This window comes from Anolis carolinensis, chromosome 2 (genome assembly GCF_035594765.1).
Source record: "Anolis carolinensis isolate JA03-04 chromosome 2, rAnoCar3.1.pri, whole genome shotgun sequence".
In the NCBI taxonomy this organism is placed as follows: domain Eukaryota; kingdom Metazoa; phylum Chordata; class Lepidosauria; order Squamata; family Dactyloidae; genus Anolis; species Anolis carolinensis.
The window spans coordinates 259,150,108-259,173,324 of NC_085842.1; the positions used below are offsets into that span (position 1 = coordinate 259,150,108).

The following is a 23,217-nucleotide window of genomic DNA, read 5'->3' on the forward strand; positions in this document are numbered from 1 at the left end:
AGCCCAGAAAACTCACAGCAACCCAGTGATTCCGGCCATGAAGGCCTTCGACAACACAGTGAGATGAAATCTTCTGGGCATAGATAGCAAAACAAACACTATGGGGTGTTAACCCTTCTCTGTGCTAGCCAAAGTGTGCATGCATGCATCCATATATATTAGGCATGGGCAAACATCAGCCTTCCAGGTGTTTTGGACTCCGACTGGCTGTTAAGAATTGTAGGAATTGAAATCCAAAATACATGGAGGGCCAAAGTTTACCCATGCCTGATATATATAGTTAAGAATGCACTTAAGAATGCAGCTGTTCTGATTTACATACAAATTCAATTTACAAACCTACAGAAAACTTGGGGACTGCCTAGATATTAAAATGCACAGAACAATGATTCATATAGAGTGAGTTTTAAAATTCATAATTAAAACTGGCTGGATACATTCTCTATGCTGCAGAATGAAGGCATTTTGATACCACTCTTGCCATGGGTCAGTGTTGTGGAATCATGAGAAAGAGGTGCTGTCAGCTTCCATGATCCCATAGCCTGAGCCATGGGGTTAAAGTGGTCTTAATTTGCATTCATGGCGCAGTGTAGACCCAGCTTGTGCCTGCCTAGCACCTCACATTCAGGCCCCACCAACCGTTTAATGCAGTTTCCAACTGCTATAGAAAAAAGTGTTTTCCCTATGCAAATGATTACATAGGATATCCTGGGACCAGGTTGAGGCCTGGTTGGTGATGACAGAAAGCACAGAGTATTGATGTGTGTTAAGGGTTTTCTCTTGCACGTTTTTGTGGGAGTTTGTTGTTAGGCTTGTTTGAAGCGAGCTTTGAACTGCATTAACTAGTCAGTGTAGACCTACCTTTATATGAGAGATATTGTAATAGGACTTGAGTATCCACACCAGGGATGTGGGGAGTTCATAGAATTGTAGGGTTGGAAGAGACTACAAGGGCCATCCAGTCCAAACCCTTTCTGACATGCAGGGGCACAAGCTTCCTCAGCTTTAAAGCCTCCAGAGAAGGAGACTGCACCCCACACTTAGGTGGGATAATCCCCTGCCAAAAGCCCTTACCATCAGGTCCTGAAACCAAAGCCCAGTGGATACCAAGGCCCTACTGCACATGCAGCTAAAAGTAACTGGTCTTTATCTGGAGGCTAAGTAAATACATACAAATAAAAGATTCAATTCTATCACGATTTCATCAAGCCTACAAATTCCATCATGAATTCCAATTTTGCGAATGGGATTTGAAGCACAGAATTGCAGACCACACTTAAGGTCTCTCTTGTAATTATGCAACACTCCTCTATTATTGGAATCTTGAATCCTATTAAGGGTCTAGTGTTCTCATCTGCTGTTTTCCTCACAGTGCAACTATTCATATTTTTGTTCCATTCAGTTTGATTCATCTACCCCAGAGATAAGTTTCCACTGGTTTTCCCATAATGGAATAATGTTAGACAGATTGACATTAACAAATAACAGGTTTTTCGCTCTGCTGAAATTGGTTTCCAGTTCCTTTTTCAACCCACATGTGGACAAAGAGCTTGAATAAGAACATAAATCAGCATATTTCCAAAATAATCTTCGGTATTCTGCAAATTGTACATGTCTGTCACCAGAAGACTGTCCTGTACTGGATGTCCCCAGCATTATCTGTGGCCCCAAAGCTTTTTTATAGTACAGGGTGAGCCAAACCTCACATATAATATACTGCATATGATGCCATGGTATGGTACAACATGTTTTTTCTCCTTAAAGCCCCAAGGCCAACATATATAATTTAGAAACCAGGGGTATATTTCTTTCCAGATGAGTTATGTGGTAGTTCTAGTACATTATTTTCCAGAACATTTGCTTAAATAAGGTTTACATGTTTTGAGGTATGCCATTTTGGTATATTTTAAAGGCTCATTCAGAAGCAAGGTCGCTCTTTCAGGAGCAGGCTTTCCATACTTTCTACCCTCCAGATGTGTTGGACTTTAGCTCCCATAATCCCCGCTACACACACACACACACACACACACACACACACACACACACACACCATCCTGGTGGAAGTAACCCCACACTGCCCAAGCACAAACAAAGCAGCCCTGACAGATGGCCACCCATCATAATCATAATAAAAATAATAAAGAAGATTGGAAGAGACCCCTTGGGCCATTTAGTCTAGTCCCCTTCTGCCTTTGTGCACCAAAAGCACAAGCAAAGCACCCTTTAATAATTAATTATTAAATAAATAAAATACCGTGATAAAAAGCACAAAGCAAGCATTGGAAGGCGAGCACTGGGTGAGTGAGGAGGCGGGAAAGGCGCAGGGGCTGGATAAATGGTTTCGGGGGGCGCATGTGGCCCACAGGCCGTAGTTTGGGGACCCCTGGTCTATTGGGACCTCTTTCTGCTTGTGTGTGTCAGGAGAGATGTAGTGCTTGGAGATTTTCCCTCTCTTTTGAACCCTAGAAGAGATGGAGTTATAGAGTAGCTTAGACCCAGTTCTTTACTACAGTAGAGTCTCACTTATCCAAGCCTCGCTTATCCAAGCTTCTGGATAATCCAAGCCATTTTTGTAGTCAATGTTTTCAATATATCGTGATATTTTGGTGCTAAATTCGTAAATACAGTAATTACAACATAGCATTAGTGCATATTGAACTACTTTTTCTGTCAAATTTGTTGTGTAACATGATGTTTTGGTGCTTAATTTGTAAAATCATAACCTAATTTGATGTTTAATAGGCTTTTCCTTAATCCCTCCTTATTATCCAAGACATTCGCTTATCCAAGCTTCTGCCTGCCCGTTTAGCTTGGATAAATGAGACTCTACTGTATTAAGAAATGTAGTTATTATTTTTGTAAATAAACCTTTTGTAATTCTAAAGATTTAACTCTGCATCTTTGCCTGCTAAGCTCTAAATTCCTTTCCAGTCACAACACTTCATGCTCTGCTTGCTGTGAACTGAATGCTAAACTATAAGTATCCTGTTTGTATTTTTGGATGCTCTGCTGTTTTTGAGAGTTTTCCCTTACAGCTTCCACTACGCCATACCCATTGTCAAAAATACATTGCTGTGGTTTCTGAGAAGGCACCCGATCACTATAGTATTCAGTGAGAAGTGAGATAGTAAAAAACCCTATTCAACTTCTACATCATCACCACTTCTGTTGACCTCAGCTCATCTAAACATGGCCTGGCAGAAAAGCAGATGGAATTTTCAGCCTAACAGAGCTACAATATGTTTTTGAGCTTCTCAAAAGAAGCACTGGGAGCCAGTAATTGTAAGATCCATATAAACAAGATTATAGGCCCTGAAATGATACAAACGAACAATGTCCTGTTACAAATGCACTATTTTAAATGCAGAGATATATATGTAATCTTGGCAGGAGCTGTACTGAGCTGTGCGTTAGGTCTCTACTATTTTATATGAGCTGCGCTTCCCTCCACTAGCCGTTGCACATGGGTGAGTCTCACAATACATCAACTCTTCCTTCCTGCTTTTCTTTTCACATCATTCTTCTGTGCCAGATGTGCTGTTGCCATGCCGTTCATATAAAGCAGAATTCTATTAATGTAGCCACCACTTCCAAAGGTTGTTGTGAGGGAAAATACTCATTTCAAAATGCAAGCAATGTTCAGCGTTCTGTAAAATAAAGAAGATAAGGCCATGTACCCCCTCTGTACTGATTACTTCCAAATAGATTTACATTATGTACATATTAATTCAATATCATATACAGCCATTGCAGTACTGTTGAAATGTATTGGATTAAAATATAGGGTTACTAAGCAATCACTTTGACCTAAACCTGCGACAATCTCTCCTTTTCATGCACATACTGGAACACTGCGATTGCATTTAGCAACTCAACTCATCATTTCTAGATACCACGCCTTATCTGGGAAGAATCATTCACAGTATTATCTACTAATACAAATTGGGGTGCGAAAATGTGTGTTACATTAAAGTAACACACCAATGCCGTATTATTTCAAATACATTCAGCTTTGAGTGGCCAATTATCTACAATTTTAATTACTCACCCAGGCTTATCGTAAAGCTGATTGCATTCATGAATTTATCTAGTCATATAATGCTGTTAACAGCAGAAGCTCCCAAAATGGTCATTTGTATGAGCTAGCCATTAATCAACTTGAACTGATTCCAGTTTCTTAAATGAGAAGTGATAGTGCCCAATCCTATTTAGTTGATTTGATTTAATCAGTCTTAATTTGCCATGTGTTACTGCAAAATCAAAGTGTAACTTTAGCATCCATTCAATAACGTTTAACAATTTTATTACAAATTCATATTAGGTTTAAAATTGCAAGTAAAATTGAATAGTTCGACATTCTATTATTCCCAAACCAATTACATTTTAAATTTCACTGTGTTAAATAAGGGTGTGAGATTAAAGTGTATTCACCAGAATAATAATAAGTGAAGAATGACATATACATTTAGCTATTTGTGGCAGAAATAAACAAATGGTCATGAGCAGAAGAGACATACAGTGGAGGCAGAATAGGGAGGTGACAATAAAATGCAGTCTAAACTATGCCAACCAGTCCAGACTAGTCATGTGGTGTGTGGCCATCAAAACCCACAGGGGACCACGTGGAAGTCACATCTCTCTACCACGGAGGAAGTGGAGAATCTCTTTTAACCAATTCTTGCCAATAAAGCCACATGATACATCCACTTTAGGATTTCCATAAGACAGGACAGACTGGAGAACTGGTTTGTATGTTCCCTAAATTGTGTGGTTGTTTGTCATTTACCTCTTGGAGTACATAACTGGAGTTTATAACTGCAGGAAGCAGCTATGAAAGCTGAGCTGATACAATTTCTTTCTCCGTGGGCTACAGATGTTACATGAGATATTAATGAATCCTACTCATGTGGGAAGAAATCATGCCATTCAGGTTATTTATGAGCTGTTTGTGATATTTACATTGGCAGGAGCATATAGATGTAGCTTTTCCAGAAAAATCCCCATCAACTCTGTAAAGCCTTGTCACTGTCGCAGATTTTTGAGACAGCAGAGAATAAATATGCAAATGTATAGTGGTAACCCAATCATCATCTATTTAAATAGCACTATCACTGTACATACTGCTTTACAAGTAAAAGAACAACAAACCAGTTCCCTTTCCTTAGGCTTACAATCTAATTAAGTCATGACACAAAAGGAAAAAGGAGATTGCAATGTGGGAAGGGATTAAATCCATCAGACACCTTTTCTCTCTCTTTGATACCAGGGTAGTAGAGCTGTGATGTAGATGGGTATCTTTCATCAGCTACTGAGGCTAGACATGATGGAGCTGGACCTTCTTGTACTCTCCACTAAAGACCTTAGTTGGGATGCATGGAAGGCCTTTTATCTGATTCAGGATTTAGGCATGATGATCCTATGCCTGCCTCTTCTCTCCACCATCTCTGAGGTCAGGGCACTGGCAGCTGGGACGGAGGAAGGGCTTTTCATTTGGTTCTGAACCTAGGAATGATGGGGCTATGCTGCCTCTTCTTCTCTCCCTCCAAGGCCAAGAAAGCTACAATATGTGTTAATATGCTTGGATTTCCGAGAAATTGGTTGTGTTCCTTCATTAAATTCTATAGACTACATTTAGCCATCATGCTGTGGGTTAGTAATTAATTGAGGAATAGGAAGAAGGGAAGACTAAATGGACAGTGTTTGAGTTGGGTAGTGTGGAACAGTTGTGTGTCTCAAGAACAGGGATGCAGAGAATAAACCATTTAATCTATGTGTAAACAATCTAGAGTTGGAGATGAGCTAATTTTGTGATGGAAAAAAGGGTGGAAAAATCCAAGCAAATTGGAAAAGGACACCAAAAAGAGTCTCTCCAAATTGAAAGAATAGGATTGCAAAATGGACATCAAATGGCAATACAAATCAGAGCAATAGATATTGGGTCAAAAAAATCTCACCATTACCATCAACCAGGTCTGTTGCTCTGGGGAGGACATTCCAACAGCTCCAGAAAGGTTTTTCAGCCACTCATTTTACATCATTTTGTAAGTGAAGAAGAACTTCTAACAATCTCCATATCATCTGGGCAGGTATATATGGGAAGACTCAATCTATCAGATAAGCTGCCCCAACAATATTTGGGACTTAAAGATTAAAACTAGCAGTTCAAGTCAGCCAGCAATGCAATGGGGGTCAGCACTGTTGACCAGTGGTAGAATATGGACCAGAGCTCTAAAAAAAAAAACAAACTATTGTGTCAACATCCAGCTCCTTCTATGCATTTAGCTTGGTGTCTAAATCCATAACGAACCATTTTAAGTTTAAAAAAATGACTTTATTTTACATTTAAAGAATAGCAACTATCCAAACACTTGAAATCAAGAGGAATGCAGGTTGAATAGAAACAGGGATGAAGGAATGACAAGAGGAGAGTTTAGTTACCCAGCTAAACACATCTAAGGCAACATGTGTTGAGGTCAGGATGGTAAAAAAAAGGGGGGGATGAAGGGACTAGACACTCCAGACTGCAATAAAATAACCGGAAAACTAGGCCAGTGAGAGATCTGCTATGAACAGCCAATGACATAAAGAATCAGGCTTTATCAGCTGCCAACAGATCTGTACAAAAAGAACAACAGGCATAATCACAAAGTGAGAGCAACAGAACATAAAACATAATGTCCATATAGGGCAGAACAGCTGCCGCCTTGGGCCCAGTTAATTTTGTTAAACTATTAAAAGGATACAATGATTGTGGGAGCAATCTTGTAAGGTCATTCCTATACAGAATACATTCAATTTTTAGATATTCTGAAGTGCAGATAACTGTAGAAACACTATTTCTATCCTGATTGCTGTTGGTTGATTTGGCAAAAAGTGATCTAGGGGGAATATAAGGGTTCCTGGCTTTTGAGAGAACTTTTCATGTGAACAGGGAAATCTCCTTCTTCAGAATTGTCATTGTGCATGTGAGAAAACTAGTAATGGAGTATCTAGGCACACCCCATTTATATGTTGATTCAAACCAGCTAAACAATGTTAGAACAGTCCTAATGTTGGATCTAAAAGTACTCTTAAATGGCAAACCTGATTTTTAGAGAGTGCAACCCCCTCCAAAGCTGGTAGGCATGCAAGTTTTCAACAAATTACAGAATGTCTGTCTTGTATGTATTTAGTTTCTTTATCCCATGTATTACTGAATTCAGTTTTCCAGGTTCACAACTCGAAGGCCCATTTATGCTATGCACTTGTAGCATTACGATTCCTCCTTAACTCCTATGGCAACATCCTAAGGAATCTTAGGATCTACAGGATAGGGTGGAGTGTCCAGAATGTTCACCTTAATCATCCTAGTGCTCCCAATTGTAATCTTCAAGATTCCATAGGATGTAAGTGTAGCAGCTAAATAACTATTGTAGTGCTGTTTTTATTTAGAGTTAAGGGACCTTCGGACCGATAAATGGGATAGAAAGAGGTGGGTATCACCCATTGTGTCTGTCTGGCAGTTTAGTGCATGCCTAAATGAGGGCTGCTTCACCCACAAAAATCTCTTGTAGGGGTGGAAATGAGACACTCTTCTTGGTGTTGTTGGACTGCATTTCTCAGCACCCCACACCTTTAACTATGCTGGCTAGAAGTTGTAGGAATTGTAGTCTAACAACACATGTAGGGCTGAATAATGCCCACTCTTGTCCCACAGAGCTCAGTTATAGGAAAATATATGTATAAAAGGTAAAGGTAAAGGTTTTCCCCTGACATTAAGTCTAGTGTGTCCGACTCTGGGGGTTGTTCCTCATCTCCATTTCTAAGCTGAAGAGCCAGCATTGTCCATAGACACCTCCAAGGTCATGTAGCTGGCATAACTACATGGAGCGCTGTTACCTGCCCACCAGAGCGGTACCTATTGATCTACTCACATTTGCATTTTTTGAACTGCTAGGTTGGCAGAAGCTGGGGCTAACAGTGGGAGCTCACCCCACCCTCCAGATCCAAACCACTGACCTTTTGGTCAGCAAGTTCAGCAACTCAGCGGTTTAACCCGCTACACTACCGGGGGCTCATCTATGTATACCATAACATAAAAGCATAATCCTTTGTGTTAGTCTTGTCACCTGCGTATTTCATGAGAAAAATGTGTTTTCCTATCATGTCAAAGGAGAAATGTCATTTCATGTGCACACAGGCCACAAGCCTTTTCCACGTAAAAGAAATATTCATGAAACAAAGCTATGCTATGAGAAATATCTCCGACTGGCAAATCTGATTTCTAAGAACTAGTAGAAGCTGTCCAGTTCTGTTGAGAGACAATCATTCTTTACAGTGACAGCTTGGCTCTCTTTTCTCTTTGTCTTCCTTCCACACAATGAATTCAAGATTTAGGTCGTTGCTATTCTATACTTTTCTACGGCTGAACCACTGTAACCTCCTATTCTTTGTATCATCATTCATTGTCAGTTGAGGTCTGAATTGAACTCTTTATTTTGTTTGCATTCTCTAGTGACCTGTCAGATTTCCCTCAGCCAGCCTAGCTCTGCTAAACAGGATTTTCTTCCAGGCACTTTCTGCACTGTCCTGAATTTTAAATGATACAAAGTGAGTTATATAAAGCCCTGCTATTGAGTTTATTTTCTCAAATCATGTACAATATCTCAAATGCCTATGGCAACCCGACAAGTTACCTAACGTTTGCCCTACTAGCTCTGTCCTAAAGCGGTTTGAAGTTCCGTTCTACATTTTTTCTAAGGAATGTTATGTCTATGTACTTGCTATTTTTCTCTCTCAATATTTTTACTGGTCTTTGTTTTGAGGCCACAGTTATAATAGTTTTAGTTTCTATACAGTTGAAAACAGGGATGTTTCTATTTTTTAAAAATTGCAAACTTACTGCTACAATATGCATTAAAGACAGCTCATCTCCATGGCTGTGATTTTTGAAGGCTTGGTATTGTTATATTTGCTTTTATTGTTTTAAATTGTATGCTAGATTGGCTATACAATGTGACTTAAAATTCTAAACATCAATTAAAAGTCCAGACCTTAATCTTCATAAGGTGTTTAAAACCTTGTGAAATCATATCTGAGCAATAGCACAACCCAGAGACTGTTTCTAAATATACCGTACATCACCACATAGCAATATATGGAGGCATGTAAATGGATTTTGTAAGCATCCTAAAAACTTACTAGTCTCTAAAGTGCTATAGATCCCTTTAAATCCTAATATTTCAGATTAATTGAGGGTTTATTATCAGCTTTTATTTGTTTAGGAGAGCTCTGTGAAGTGTCAATTACATCACAATGCCCAGTTATATAAAGAAAATAGTGGAAATGGATTTCCATGGAAGTAAAGGAAACTGTGCAACTGTGACCATCCAGATATTTGTGGACTACATTTCCACTCAACCTTAGCCAGCATAAGCAATGGTGAAAAATTATGAGACTTGCCATCCAAAGACATCTGAAGGATCACAGCTGCCTGTCCATGAAGTAAAGAAACTGAGATGGTGCTTCCCCACATCTTTAATTCTATGGAAAAGGGAATTTCAGCAGATGCAGCTTGTGTGTCAAGCTACAAGTGCTAAAACAGCTCCTTTTGTACCTTGTAAAGGTGTCAGCTCAGAGCCTCCCCTGTTTTTGGTTCTAGTCCTCTTGGGTATAAAACACACCCTTCCCCCTTCCCTTTGTTAGTCTAATTGCACTGAACCAATTCAGAAATCAAAATAGTTTCTGAAATGATGTGTCCTTATCATTCAATTCTGTGCATCATTTTAAAGATGAAAGCCAAATGTGTTATGCTGAAATATGGAGATAGAAAAGGGAAGAACAATTCTAAATTTGACAGCAGGCTTCTTGCCTCTGGGCATATATTATAATTGTGAGCAGTAAAGTAATTGCTTCTGTGTAGAATGCAGAATTGCTGACTCATATCAACTCCTGAACTTGAATGGCTTTTTAGTAATGTTTCTGCTTGACTCTCAAATCACCAGAAAATGTTAAGTCTCGTATGTGTTTGGCATCTTTCCAAGTTTGTCTGTTTACTGCATACTTACCAGCTGGTAATACCCTGATTTTCAATCCATCCAATCATTCTGGTTTCCTTTCTTATCATTAGTGTTTAGCTGCAGATACTTCACCATTTGTATTCTTTGGTGCACAACAATAGTAAAAGGGAAAGTTGGAATGTGATGGTTAAGCTTCTACTTCTGTTTTTCTTCTTGTATTGCTATAAATCTACAGTTGGCCTCCACATTTGAGGATTTGATTATTCATGGATTTGATTGAACTATCTGAGACTTCTAAGGAACCAACAACTGAATGAAAAACTGCTGCTGACTTTCTATAGACAGTGTCCTAACCTACTGCATCTGTGTGTGGTTTGGTAACTGCACAGTGGTAGACAGGAAGGTGGTCCAAAGGATCACCACTTTTGCACAGTGAATCATTGGTTGCTCTCTCCCCTCTTTAGAAGAAGTGTATAAGTCCCACAGCCTTAAGAAAGTTCAGAGCATTTTTAGGATACATTTCACCCAGCATATTCTTATTTTTATTGCCATCTGGCAGACGGTACAGGGTGACAAAGACAAAGACACAGAGACTGGGAAACAGCTTTTACCCTAGAGCTGTAACTATATTGAACTCCATGGTTTAGCATTGATGTGGCATTGGGGACTGTGTGGTGGTGGTAGAAGTGTGGAGGGATCGGTGTGTTGTTTTTGTGATGAGTGCTGGAGAAAGCATTTAATTTAGTTGTAAAATGACAATGAAGTTATTCTGTTCTATTCTGATTAAAATGTTCTCTGTAGAAATCTCTGAGTGCTCCACTTCAACTCTGTGGTCAATTTCTGCCAGAGATTGATCATAGAGTTATGCTGATGGATCTAGAGATTACTAGAGAGAACATATCCTTTAGAATCTCTATGTCTTCCAATGCAATTCAATGGTCAACCTTTGGTAGAAGTCAACCATAAAGTTGTGCTAGAGAACCAAGATATTAGAGACATGGCATCTCAAGTAGAAACTAGCATTTTTTAATTCACAGTTTATTCACTTTTGTGGGGGTCCTGTGCTCCTAACCCTAATGAATGTGGAAGTTTGGCTGTAGTTTAAAACTGAAAACCCAATAGAATTTAAACCTATTGCTATTTTCTTGAAGCATAGTCACCCTCTGAAAAGAAGTTTAACATATTAAACCTGAAAACAAAGCATTAACCAAAGGGACTGTAGCAAATGTGATTTATATCTAGGCATGATGTATCTCTACCATTTTTCATGTAATAGATGTAAATCAGACAGATTATCTCTCAGTGTCTGATTATAGTCATAATGGAGCAACCAGGCAAAATACATTAAATATAGACTATTGCACATCTTGGATATAAATATTAGGGTTGTAATTGTTTAACTAAATCATCTAGGTATGATCCAGTCAAACCTAAGTACTTTTAAATACCAATATTTCAACAAGTGCTGTAAGCCTAGGCATTTCTCTCCCATTTCTTTCTAAATTTCTCCAATATCCATTACATGGTACCACTAGTGTTTCCAGTATATTTAGATAGGGTGGTTTGAGTGCATTTTTTTTCCTCCCTTGGTAGAGGAACAACATAAGCCTGGTCATCTATCCATTCCATAGTTGATAGCCTAGCTGCCTGTTGTTTAATATAAGCTGCAGAAAACAATTCTCACAGACAGGCTGTTTGAAGTATTCAAAACAGCTTCTTTATTGAGGCATGCAGATAAGAGAAATCCAATGGAGTCTTCCCCTCTTCCCCAGTATTTCTCTCTTATCTCCCATCCTCTTCCCCACACTCCCTCTCTCCAATTAACTCTCAGCTGTTTCGGCACAAGTCTTGAGTCACCTTCTTTGGTTTTTTCCTGTTTTAAAAGAGTTTGCTCCTTCCAAGCTCTGGGCGGGACCCTACCCAATTCTCCCTTTTACAGGTGGCCACATGCAATAGAGAATAAGGCTCTTGTACATTTGAATACTTGGGTTGAAGAGGGGATCCTAGCTTCCATACACTTCCAAAAACCCTCTTTCCTGTTGTTGCTACTATGTGCCTTCAAACCAACTCCAATTATGGAAGCCTAATCCTAGGGTTTTCTTGCCAGCACTTATGTAAAGCAGGGTGCTACTGTCTTTCTTCAGGGCTGAAGAAAGCCCAACACTGAAATCACTATACCATACCCCTTCTCTCTTTCTTTTGCATGCAGCCAAGGTTTAGGATAAAAGAAACAATACAGAGTATGGAAAAATGATTTTATTAAATAACTATCAAAATTACCCCACTTTGTCAAGATTAGAAAACCATTATGTTCCCTATCAGTGCCTTTTCTTTTTCACCGACTTACCTATTCCCTTCCCCTTCTCACCTGCATGCCCATCCACCCAGGTAGTTGTAGTCTCAGTTTATCCATCCATGCACATTAATATTCTTTCTTTCCACAGAGTGTTTTGTTTCCTCTTTATCTCCTCTTTATTATATATTGTTACCAAGTGTAACAGTATATAATGAGGTCAAAGGGAATTACTGAGGGTTAACTGAAATTTGCCAACACTTCAACCCATCTCTGGGGGTCTACACTGCACGGCACTGTTGGACTACAATGATACAAAACCAAATTGCAGGAGAATGCAGCTTTCTTTTTTCCTCTCCGGGTTATTGGCTCTACCCCACTGCAACTCTGCTTTCTGTCTCGTAAATATCTGCTTTGGAGAATCAGCTGCTATGATGTAATCATGTCTGTTCTGTTTCTTTCTTACCTGGCAAACCACTGCTAAGGCATCTTCTCTAACTGTTCTATATGTAACCTTTAAAACACTTCTTATTGCTCTTCTTGTAACTTGCAATTTTGTAGTCTAAGGCTGTATCTTCACTGATCCCAGCATCTGCTTTGAACTGGATTATATAATTTATTATTTATTTACCCCATTTATACCCCACCTTTCTCTACCCTGAAGGGGACTCAAGGATGCTTACTCTCCACTGCCATATGATCTGGGACCAGCTCTTGTGATATAAGGCAGTGTAGAAGGGGGCTTAGCTGCTTTTACTGTAGCTTCACTGTTTGGTAAGCAGGCCTCTACCAGGGCAGAATGCTTTATTGCAGTGGTTCCCAACCTTTTTTGACCAGGGAACACTTTGACCAGGGACCACTCTCCAACAATAGTACCAAAAGGGTTACAAATCAGTTTTGCATCAGCTTTAGATTTGTTTTGGGGGCTGACTCAGAAAACTGCATTGCGTAAAATTGCTGCCGGGTGAGTGTTCTCCACCCTGACCTGGGAAGCCTCTCAAGACCAAGAAAGCGCTGGCGAGGGCATCGCGTTGGCATCTCCTTCCTTCCTTTTCTTTCTCTCTCTCTTTTCCAATGGCGGCATGCACCCCCAGAGCCAATTTTCCCCGCATGTCTCAAAGCCCTTATTTAGGTCTTGTAGCCCACAGGTTGGGAACCACTGCTCTATTCTAATAGGCACCTTTGTTCTGAATAACAGCCATGTGGTGATTAGGGAAACCTGCCGCCTAGTGGCTGACAGTGGTTTTATTTATTAAAACATTTCTGTCCCATATTATCACATGATCCCAGGGTGGTATACAATTCAAAATATTTCCAGAAAAAAGGCATAAATAATTTGAACAAGACAAAAGCATTATAAATATAGTAACTGTTACAATATTTCAAAAGTAAAAGTCAAATTCAGTTTTAAAACTAAAAAAGAGTTTATTATTATGTTTTATTATTTATATCACAACTTTATTCCAAAATGAGATCCAAGTCAAATCTGAATAAGTTTAAAACAAGGTAAAGCTAAAAATCTAATTATAACAAGGTATTAATTTAAAAATGACTCTTCACAGTCAATTAACTGTAAAATTCCTGTTTAAATAATAGTGTTTTTCGTCTGCAAGCATAAGGGGCAGAGAAATATGCCTGGCATCAGATATTTAAATTGATTAAAATTAATGAATGCACCCTAAAATCAAAGGAGCTTTTTAGTTTCTCCTTGGAGAGCGAATAAGGTCTAGTATAGGTTAAGGTCTGACTCCTAGCCGACCAATGAAACCCAGTGCATAACCTTGGGCAAATCCACTCTCTCAGCCTCAATGACTAACCCCTTCTGAACAAATATTGGCAAGACAATCCATGGCAGGGTCACGCTAGATAAAGGATTTGAATAGGAAAGGACTTGAAGGCACAGAAGAACAGCACAGGTTCCCTTTAGGGTTGACGCTGTTTCGGGCACATTTCCCTCCTTTGTTTAAAAGAATACCAAATAACATGCCTGTGAGGGCATTGTCTCCCCCATAAAATATTCTGCATTCCCATGAACTTGTCCTTCACTCTCCAAATTTCTAGCATTGCAGTATCTTAAGACTTCAGTTGGGTATTCAGAAATAGAGTTTAGAAACCCAAATAAAAGAGGCAGGCAAAGTTTCAAGGGAGTGTGAACACAACAAATGTAAGAGATCTAGATGTGAAAGATTTTTGGTGACTCACTCTGAAATGCTATTAGTTTGGGGATTGAATATGAAATGCATTGAGGAAGCAGAAATCTTACTTGTTGATATAATTCATGTCTCTGTTTACAGGTATTCTATTTCTGGAACTGTGGTTTTTAGGGCCCTCTTTTCATTCTGTAGCACCTGAACATCTGAGGATGGGGATTTTCCAGAGCAGAATGGCATATGGAGTGGGAATCCTATGACCCTCCAGAAATTGTTTGACTCTAATTCACACCAACCTAACCAGCATAGTTAATGATAAGAAATGCTGGGGGCTACCGTCCAACAACATGTAGAGGGCCCCATGATTTATACACTGGCATATAGAAAAGAAAGGGCTACAGCAAGAAGAGAGGATCACCAAAAATTGAGTACAGGGGGTTAGCATAAGCTGAAAAGCTTTGCTACTTTGGGTCCAAGCTGTATAAAATCACATACTTATTTTAAGTAACAGGCATAAGATTGCATGGGACAGCAAGTCTTTGATGGACAAAACAGAAAAACAAGTCTTTGATGGACAAAACAGAAAAAGATACAGATTGAATTAATTCTATCCAAAATGCTTAGGACCAGAAGGATTTGCGATTTTTTTATTCTGGAATACCTGTATTTGTGTATATATACATAATGAAAAATCTTGGAGATGAAACCCAAGTCTAAACACAAAATTCATTTATGTTTCATTTTATACACATAGCAAAAAGGTGATTTTATTTTTTAATAATTTGTATATGGAAGGGTTTGCATATTACTGTATATACTCAAGTATAAGCTGAGTTTTTCAGCCCTTTTTCAGCTTATACTCGGGTGTTATCTTGCATTACAGTTTTATGTAAACATTTAAAAACATTTAACCTACTGGTGCCTCAATTAATGTAATTTTATGGGTATAATGTTTTTGTTTTTGAAATTTACCAGTAGCTGCTGCATTTCCCACCCTTGTCTTATACTTGAGTCAATAAGTTTTCCCAGTTTGTTCTGGTAAAATCAGGTGCCTCGGCTTATATTTGGGTTGGCTTATACTCGAGTATATACGGGTAATACACTATAACTTAAAAACACATCAAACTCTGTGTACACTGAATCCTCAGAAAGCAAAGATGTCATTAACTCAGCCACCCATGTGGACAATGTTTGATTTTGAATTTCACATTTCCAGATGAAGGATGCTCAACTTGTAATAAAAAATAAACCCTCTACCCGCAAATACCAAATTATCTCTACAATTTCTGCAGTGTAGAAATTTAACCCTGGAAATCCCATTCATTTAATTAACAAAGCTTATTTAAAGTTATATCTTGTGCAGTAGATTTCATTAATTTTTGCCAATAAATAAACATTAAAGTTTCACCTGGCCAGATACAATATTTTCATGCAGTTCTTCAGTTAATAATATGTAACACTTTTTAGAATTGTCCAAAAAATAAAGTGGGTCACTGGTGGAAGATGGATTAAATCCTTCACCCACCAACTGAAATTTTTGTTGCTTGAAAGTTCCTGTAACATCCATTATTTCCTACAGAGAAAACAAAAGAGCATTTTAAAAATAGTTTATGGTTATAAAAGTAAAGCATGCGGAATGTACAGCAGAACAGGGCAAAGCAAGGAATTCTCAGACATTTTCCTGTGAGATCTTTGAGCCTGTATTTATAAATGATAACTGCTATAGGCTATATTTCAGAGGAAGATAATGGCAACCCACTTCTGAGTTTGCCCAAGAATAGTTTATGAAATATATAGGGTCACCAAAACTGAGTTCAGAAACAGTAGAAAACAAAGAACCTTTTTCAGAAATACAGAATGAATATCGGTAATACAGAAGGGTGTAATTTTAGTATGCTTAACACGTTCCCTCTGACTCATGCAGCTGTTACTGAAATCTACTGCGACATGATTTATCAGTATCTTTTGTTGCTTTGTTCAGCTTATAGATAATTCACAGATGCTAGCAGAGACAACAAGGGATACATTCTAGTATCTTGTAGTCATTTCATGTTTTCCTAGCTTACAAAATGTTCACTCTTAATCCTGTTCAAATATTGAGAAATAAAGAGATGTATTTGGAAAGCCATAGTTTTAGCATACATCTTGAATAAAAACTAATCCTTTTGTACACAACTAATAGGGTTTATTCCATGTCTTGTAAAATAAAATGATTTAGAAATTAAGCAAACAATGAGTTCCTAAGTCATGTTACATCCAAACATATGGGAGCCCTAGTTCTATCAGCTAAGTTAAATAGTTGACATGTGAGTGTGAAGAGCAAACCACAGACCACCGATTACACTGCAGACAGACCACAGACCACTACACACAGACCACCGATTACACCGATTACACTGACCGCCCTGTCACATGCACAATGGAGGACCTTCTTAGAGCAACACCAAAAGCACTCCAAGGGCCCTTCCACACAGCCCTATATCCCAGAATATCAAGGCAGAAAATCCCACAATATCTGCTTTGAACTGGGTTATCTGAGTCCACACTCACATAATATGGGATTTTCTGCCTTGATATTCTGGGATATTGGGCTGTGTGGAAGGGCCCCAAGTGGCCAGCTACTGATCAAAGGACATTTAGTATAATGTCAAATTTTTAACTTTCTTTGTGTTTTCAAATACATTAGGACTGTACCCTCAGTTTGCTTCTAACATAAGCTAAATGGTACAAGTAAGATCAAGTGTTTAAATCATTAGGAAGGTAGGCAGGGGTGAATATGATTGTCTTTTATCATAAAAGGATCAGAGGTTTGTGACCTTGGTCTTCATTGTATGTTTATATGGGAACATGTTATGCTACAATTAAAAAAGTATGAGGACCTAAGAAAAGTAGTTACTGCTGCTAATCAGTTTAGAAAGAATTATTAAAAAATTCTTAATATTGGGGGCCCATCAGTCCATTGTCAGATTAACTTTAAAAATGAGAATGTTTAAAACCCCGATTACTCTTCCCAGGAATCCTACCAAAAGCTTTCCAAACAAAGCTGGTCCTCATTCTGGAGGTAATTTAAAAAGCAAAGTAGCAAATGTATAACCCACTATTACAAACACAATAGTATAACTTGCTTGCTTTTCAAGGCGATACTTGGATGTAATTTCTAATGAACTGTTCACTCTAGACATAGCATCCTTACATTAAATTATTTATTTACTACATTGGATTTCATGTCATTCCTGGTACATGTTCCTAATCTTGCTAATCCTTTTATATTATCTTCTCCAAGGTACACAGCCCTCACAATTTAGTATAATCTGTAGTTTTCATTAGTGTACCATATCATTCCAGTTCATTAATGGAGATAGTAAGCAGGACTGATCTCTGAAATACCCATTAGCTAGATCCCTTTGAAGTCATCACTTAATTTTCAGTATATGTGGCTTAGTAGATCACTGGATTGTTTTTCTGTTGGCAATGAAGGGCCTTGAAGACATGCCCACAAAGCATAGTATACATTACCTGGATTCTTAGAAATAGTGGACGAGCATAACTGGGCAGATATGTCACCACATGTTCATACAGCTGTTCCACATCTAAGGACTTATTGGGTTTTAAGATGATAGAGGCCATGCCTGCTTTGCCTTCATAACCTGTGAGAAAATGTTTTAGGATTAATGTGGTACCCATTTAGACAATGCATTCAATGTTTTATTATTTTAAATAATGTCACAATGACCAGTCACCACACTGTTTTCTCTTTAGCTCCAACACTTAATAGTGACAACTAGGATCCAGAGCGCATTGTTCCCTCAAAACTCTAGAGCAGTGGTTCCCAACCTTTGGTCCTACAAGTGTTTTGGACTTTGGCTCCCACAAATCCTAAAAACTGGTAAGATGGCTGAGATTTCTGAGAGTTGAAGTCCAAAACAACTGGAGGACCAAAGGTTGGGAACCACTGCTCTAGAGGATCACATCTCAACATTTCACCCTTGATTCCCGAAACTTCAAGTCCATTTCCCTTTCAAAACAGTCAATAGCACCTATTAAGACATGGGGCTAATTATTGTTTATGTTGCTGAACTTATGGGCATTTTAGTATCCCTTCACCTGTTTCAAACCATATTGTACTTTTTTCAAGAAGAGACAGGATAGCACTTTCTGTTTGGCAGAAGAACGGAAAAGAAAAGAAAGACTGGATTATCCTAAAAGAGATGACATCCCTCATGCCTCAAAATGAAGGCAAATAAAACAGCGCCCTTCCACAAGCTTGCTGGGCATTGTTGGTCATGTTGAGGCTCCCAGATTTTTGGAAGCATGGGATCCACAAGAAAAAACAAAAATGGCTTCGAGAACCACACACCCCCCTGCCATAGTCTTGTATTTCAAGGAATATGTGAGTTCTATTTCGGTCCAATTCTACCACAATTACACATACCTGCATCAACTTTAAAACCAGGACCCCAGTATAAAATCAAGTTGACTGTATATAGTTTTCTCTCCCTTTTGCCTCAAAGTAATTCTAGATGTCTGTCCAGACATTCCTGATTTCTTAAAAAGAGCTAAAGAACGCAGTAACATTAAACGCATGCCTGAAATTATGACAAATAATGCACAACCACAGAGAAAAGTATTTAACAAGGCAAGAAGTAATAGAAACCAAAAGTGAACACGAATGCAAAAGTCAGTGTAAGCGATTCTGCAGGGAGAAAAAACTATTTGAATACTCTCATGTTGATGGTAAAGTCAAGAGACTCAGTGATTTACAAGAACAGACTAGCAAATTGATTGGGAAAGGAGGCAAGTGGAATAATGAAATGAGTCTCATGTAAGGATTTGGCCTTCAGAACAGACTTTTCCATGCTAACAATGTATATCCACCAGATGATAGTTGGCACAGTTGTTCCTACCGTGTTTCCCCGAAAATAAGACAGTGTCTTATATTAATTTTGGCTCCAAAAGATGCTCTAGGTCTTATTTTCAGGGGATGTCTTATTTTTCCATGAAGAAGAATTCACATTTATTGTTGAACAAAAAAAATGAACATTATATACTGTACAGTAGTTGTCATCATAAACCAGCATAACCAGACAAACTGAATCCTAACAAGAATTTCTTGTTACTACCATTATTTCCATGTACAACACTCTATGGTACGTACATTTACCGATCCTGCATGCTCTGGTGTTCTGTTTGGCGAGCATGCTTCCAAACAAAAACTTTGCTAGGTCTTACTTTCGGGGGAGGCCTTATATTTAGCAATTCAGCAAAACCTCTACTAGGTCTTATTTTTTGGGGATGTCTTATTTTAGGGGAAACAGGGTAACAACCTGCACACAGAGAAGAGCTTGGGTTTCTCCATTGTGTTCTAGGAAAGTACTGATAAGGCAGCATGAATGATGAATAAAGTGGAAGTGACACAAGTTTTTAATCTTCCTAAATACAGATTAGAGCCATATGAACACATGTGCTGAGGGTAACACTAGAGCTACTGTACTTCTCTGATATCTGTGCCTTTGTTGTATCATCCTGTAGTGCTTATTGTGGTTGGTTACACCCTCAATGGGGAATTTATTAACTTTAATGCAGAACCATTATCTGGGTTAGGGGGCCGTGGTAGGTTAGGGGGCTGTGGTGGTGCAGCAGATTAAACTGTTGAACTGTGGAACTTGCTGACCGAAAGGTCGGCGGTTCGAATCCATGGAGCTGGGTGAGCTCCCATCATTAGCCCCAGTTTCTGCCAACCTAGCAGTTTGAAACATGCAAATGTGAGTAGATCAATAGGTACCACCCTGGCGAGAAGGTAACGGTGCTCCATGCAGTCATGCCAGTCATATGACCTAGGAGGTGTCTACGGACAACGCCGGCTCTTTGGCTTAGAAGTGGAGATGAGCACCACCCCCCAGAGTTGGACTCAACTAGACTTAATGTTAAGGAGAAATCTTTACTTTTACCTTACCATCTGGAAAGGGTCCCAATTATTTTTAAAGCACACCGAAAAAGCTGTACATAAAATCAGCATAGATTTTCAAATTATAAAACTGGGGTACAACATCTAACCTGTTTGGCATTTTATATTACTGATCATTATATGTTTTCTAAATACAGCTAAAAATGAAAGGGACCACAAGTTACATTATTTAGTCTGTCTGTAAAGAGTGGTATATATTTCTGATGGTTTGTGCCCATTCCAGGGAACTAGTTCTCAAAATTGTTAAAAGAAGCCGAGGCTAAGCATGTTAAAAGGGGAGGAGAAGGAAACTGGAGCAGAGAGGGAGAGGATCAGAGGAAGGGAAGGACTGAAGCTGCAGGGGAGAGCTGGTGATTGGAACCAGCTGTTCATTATTTTGAATGACACTACTGTGTGAGAGACTTTTTTTTAGTTTTAAAGAGCAACTGTGACCCATTTGTTCTTTTATGCAGGAAAAAAATGCATGTGTGACTGGTTCTTCTTTCTTTGTAATGGATACATTCTCATCACTACTCTACACCAGTGCTCTAGACACCTTGAAATTGCAATTCTATATATACCTAGATGGGAATAAGAACCAGTTAAGTCATTGAAAATATTTGTATATAACAATTCTTACCTTGCACAGAAACCCCATAAACATTGGCTTCTTGTATGAATTCCAACATACCAACGACATCTGAAACTTCAGTAGTTGCAACATTCTCCCCTTTCCATCTAAAATTAAATATGTGCAGATAATATGTATAGCACCTTTGAAAAACTGGGAAATCTAGTTTAATTTGTAAATGAATCTTCTGAAGACTATTCTCCAGAAATGATAAATTGTTTCAATTTGTTTATAGCTAAAAATAATTGTTTATGAGCTACAAGTGGCCCTTGGACTCATATACCCTTGCTTCTCTCCTGTCATGGTTAGAATAAGAGAACTACATGTATTTCCTTTCATTTTCCATTGATAGCAATTTAGCATGTTAAATTGCTTGTTTCATTAATCCAGATTTTCAAATAACAAAACCAAAGAAACCCTTTATTATGAGTGAGTTGAGGAGTATTTTCTGGTGCCATTCCACTGCACTGAGGATCAGGTTTAGGGTAAGGATTTATAGAATTGGATCAAATTACTTCCACTTGCTGTATCAGGGTCCACCAAATATAAAAATAAACAAAATAGCTAAGGGAATTTTTGTCTCACTCCATTTTATGAGCTAGGACTACCAAAAAATATGGTTAATTCAGTCAGGCAGTCAGTTCTGTATGGCAAAAAGCAACAGATTTGTAAGGGCACTGTTTGGGCACTGTTTTTGTCCCTGTCACTTAAAACAAAATGAAATGAAAGGATAAACCAAGAGAAACAGGAAGTGATAATCTCATAGAGGATCCACATTCTAATTCTAGTGTCTGTGTGGATTCTGCATTAAATCATGAAACATAATTCCTTGTGCATTAAGGTTAAAAATAGTAGTTAAGGTCATCTATAGTGTGAAATTTTGTGCAGATGGTTAAAACAAAGAAGCCTTTAAAATCTTCTAAGTGTTTAAACGGAATCATTGAATGGAAGGGACCATGCAGGGAAACACAATTAAAGAACTACCAACATATATCCATCCAGTGAAGGAGAATCCATCATACTCCATGGCAGCATATTCTGTGGTCAAACAGTTCTCACTGTCAGAAAGTTATTCCAAATGTTTAAGTGGAATATTTTCTCCTACAATTTGAATCATTGTTGTGTCTCAGCATCTGGAGCAGCATAAAACATGCTTGCTCTAACTTCAGTATGACATCCTTTCAAATATTAAAACATAGCCTTCTCTTTTCCATACCCAGAACCCTAAGCCACTCTTCATAGGGCATGGAAACCAGACCTTTCCATTCTGGTTTCTCTCCTCTAAACACATTTCAGCTTGTCAATGTCCTTGAATTGTGGTGCCCCGAATTGGACACAATTACTTCCCTTTATCCTATTTATGCAGTCTAGAATTACATCGACTTTCTTAGCTGCTGCACTATTGACTCACATTCCACTCATGGTTTACTAAGACCTCTTTGATGTGTACTGATATCAAGCCAGGTATCTCTTATGTTACATCTGTGAATTTCATTTTTTCTACTTTGTATTTCCCCCTGTTGAAATTCATTTTGTTAATTTTGGTCCACCACTCTACACCAGGGGTCCCCAAACTTTTTAAACTGGGGGCCAGTTTACTGTCCCTCAGACTGTTGGAGGGCCGGACTATAGTTTTTTAAAAAAACTACAAACAAATTTATATGCACATTGCACATATCCTATGAGCCTGCTTTTGGCTAATAAGATGGTCAATGTCCGGTTCTATATTTGATCCCCCAGGCAGGAATCAGCCAGGAGAGTGATGTCACTTTACTTGCCTTGGTTCCATCCTATGAAACACTTGGATCTATAGTTTGGTTTATAACCATTTCCCATGTTGATCACCTTTGCCTGGACACCTCCACTGTGTCAATATACTGCATTTCCTGGATTGACTTACTGGAAGCAGCTTTGTTTAGGCCAGTCTGGGAAAGACGCTTGTGGCTTTTGTGGCTTTCCCAAAAAAGTTTGATTTCATATTATTTTGTTTTATCCTATTTTCCCTTGCAATTTTTATATTAATTTTCAACTTTTAATTTCCTCTTAATCTATTGCAGTGTGGGAGGAGAATTGTATAATTATGTTATACAACCAATTTTAAATTACTTTATAGCAATTTTTGACATGCTAGATGCCCCTAGTTGATTCCTGTTTGATATGGGTTGAAATTCTGTGTTTTTCTTGAATTGAAAGGCTTTTAG

General features: G+C 38.5%; 1 protein-coding gene across 1 annotated transcript in view; it reads right to left on the reverse strand.

Annotated features, from left to right (window-relative positions):
* Positions 1 to 13,696: 13,696 nt before the first annotated feature.
* The window catches only part of slc27a6 (solute carrier family 27 member 6), a 44,871-nt gene continuing 35,350 nt past the window's right edge, over positions 13,697 to 23,217 (reverse strand). The window contains exons 8-10 of the mRNA XM_003216422.4: positions 21,026 to 21,123; positions 17,958 to 18,088; positions 13,697 to 16,014 (exon numbers count right to left, since the gene is read on the reverse strand). Of these exons, the coding sequence (XP_003216470.2) occupies positions 15,838 to 16,014; positions 17,958 to 18,088; positions 21,026 to 21,123 (406 nt within the window). The 3' untranslated portion in view covers positions 13,697 to 15,837. The remainder of the gene's footprint in view (positions 16,015 to 17,957; positions 18,089 to 21,025; positions 21,124 to 23,217) is intronic.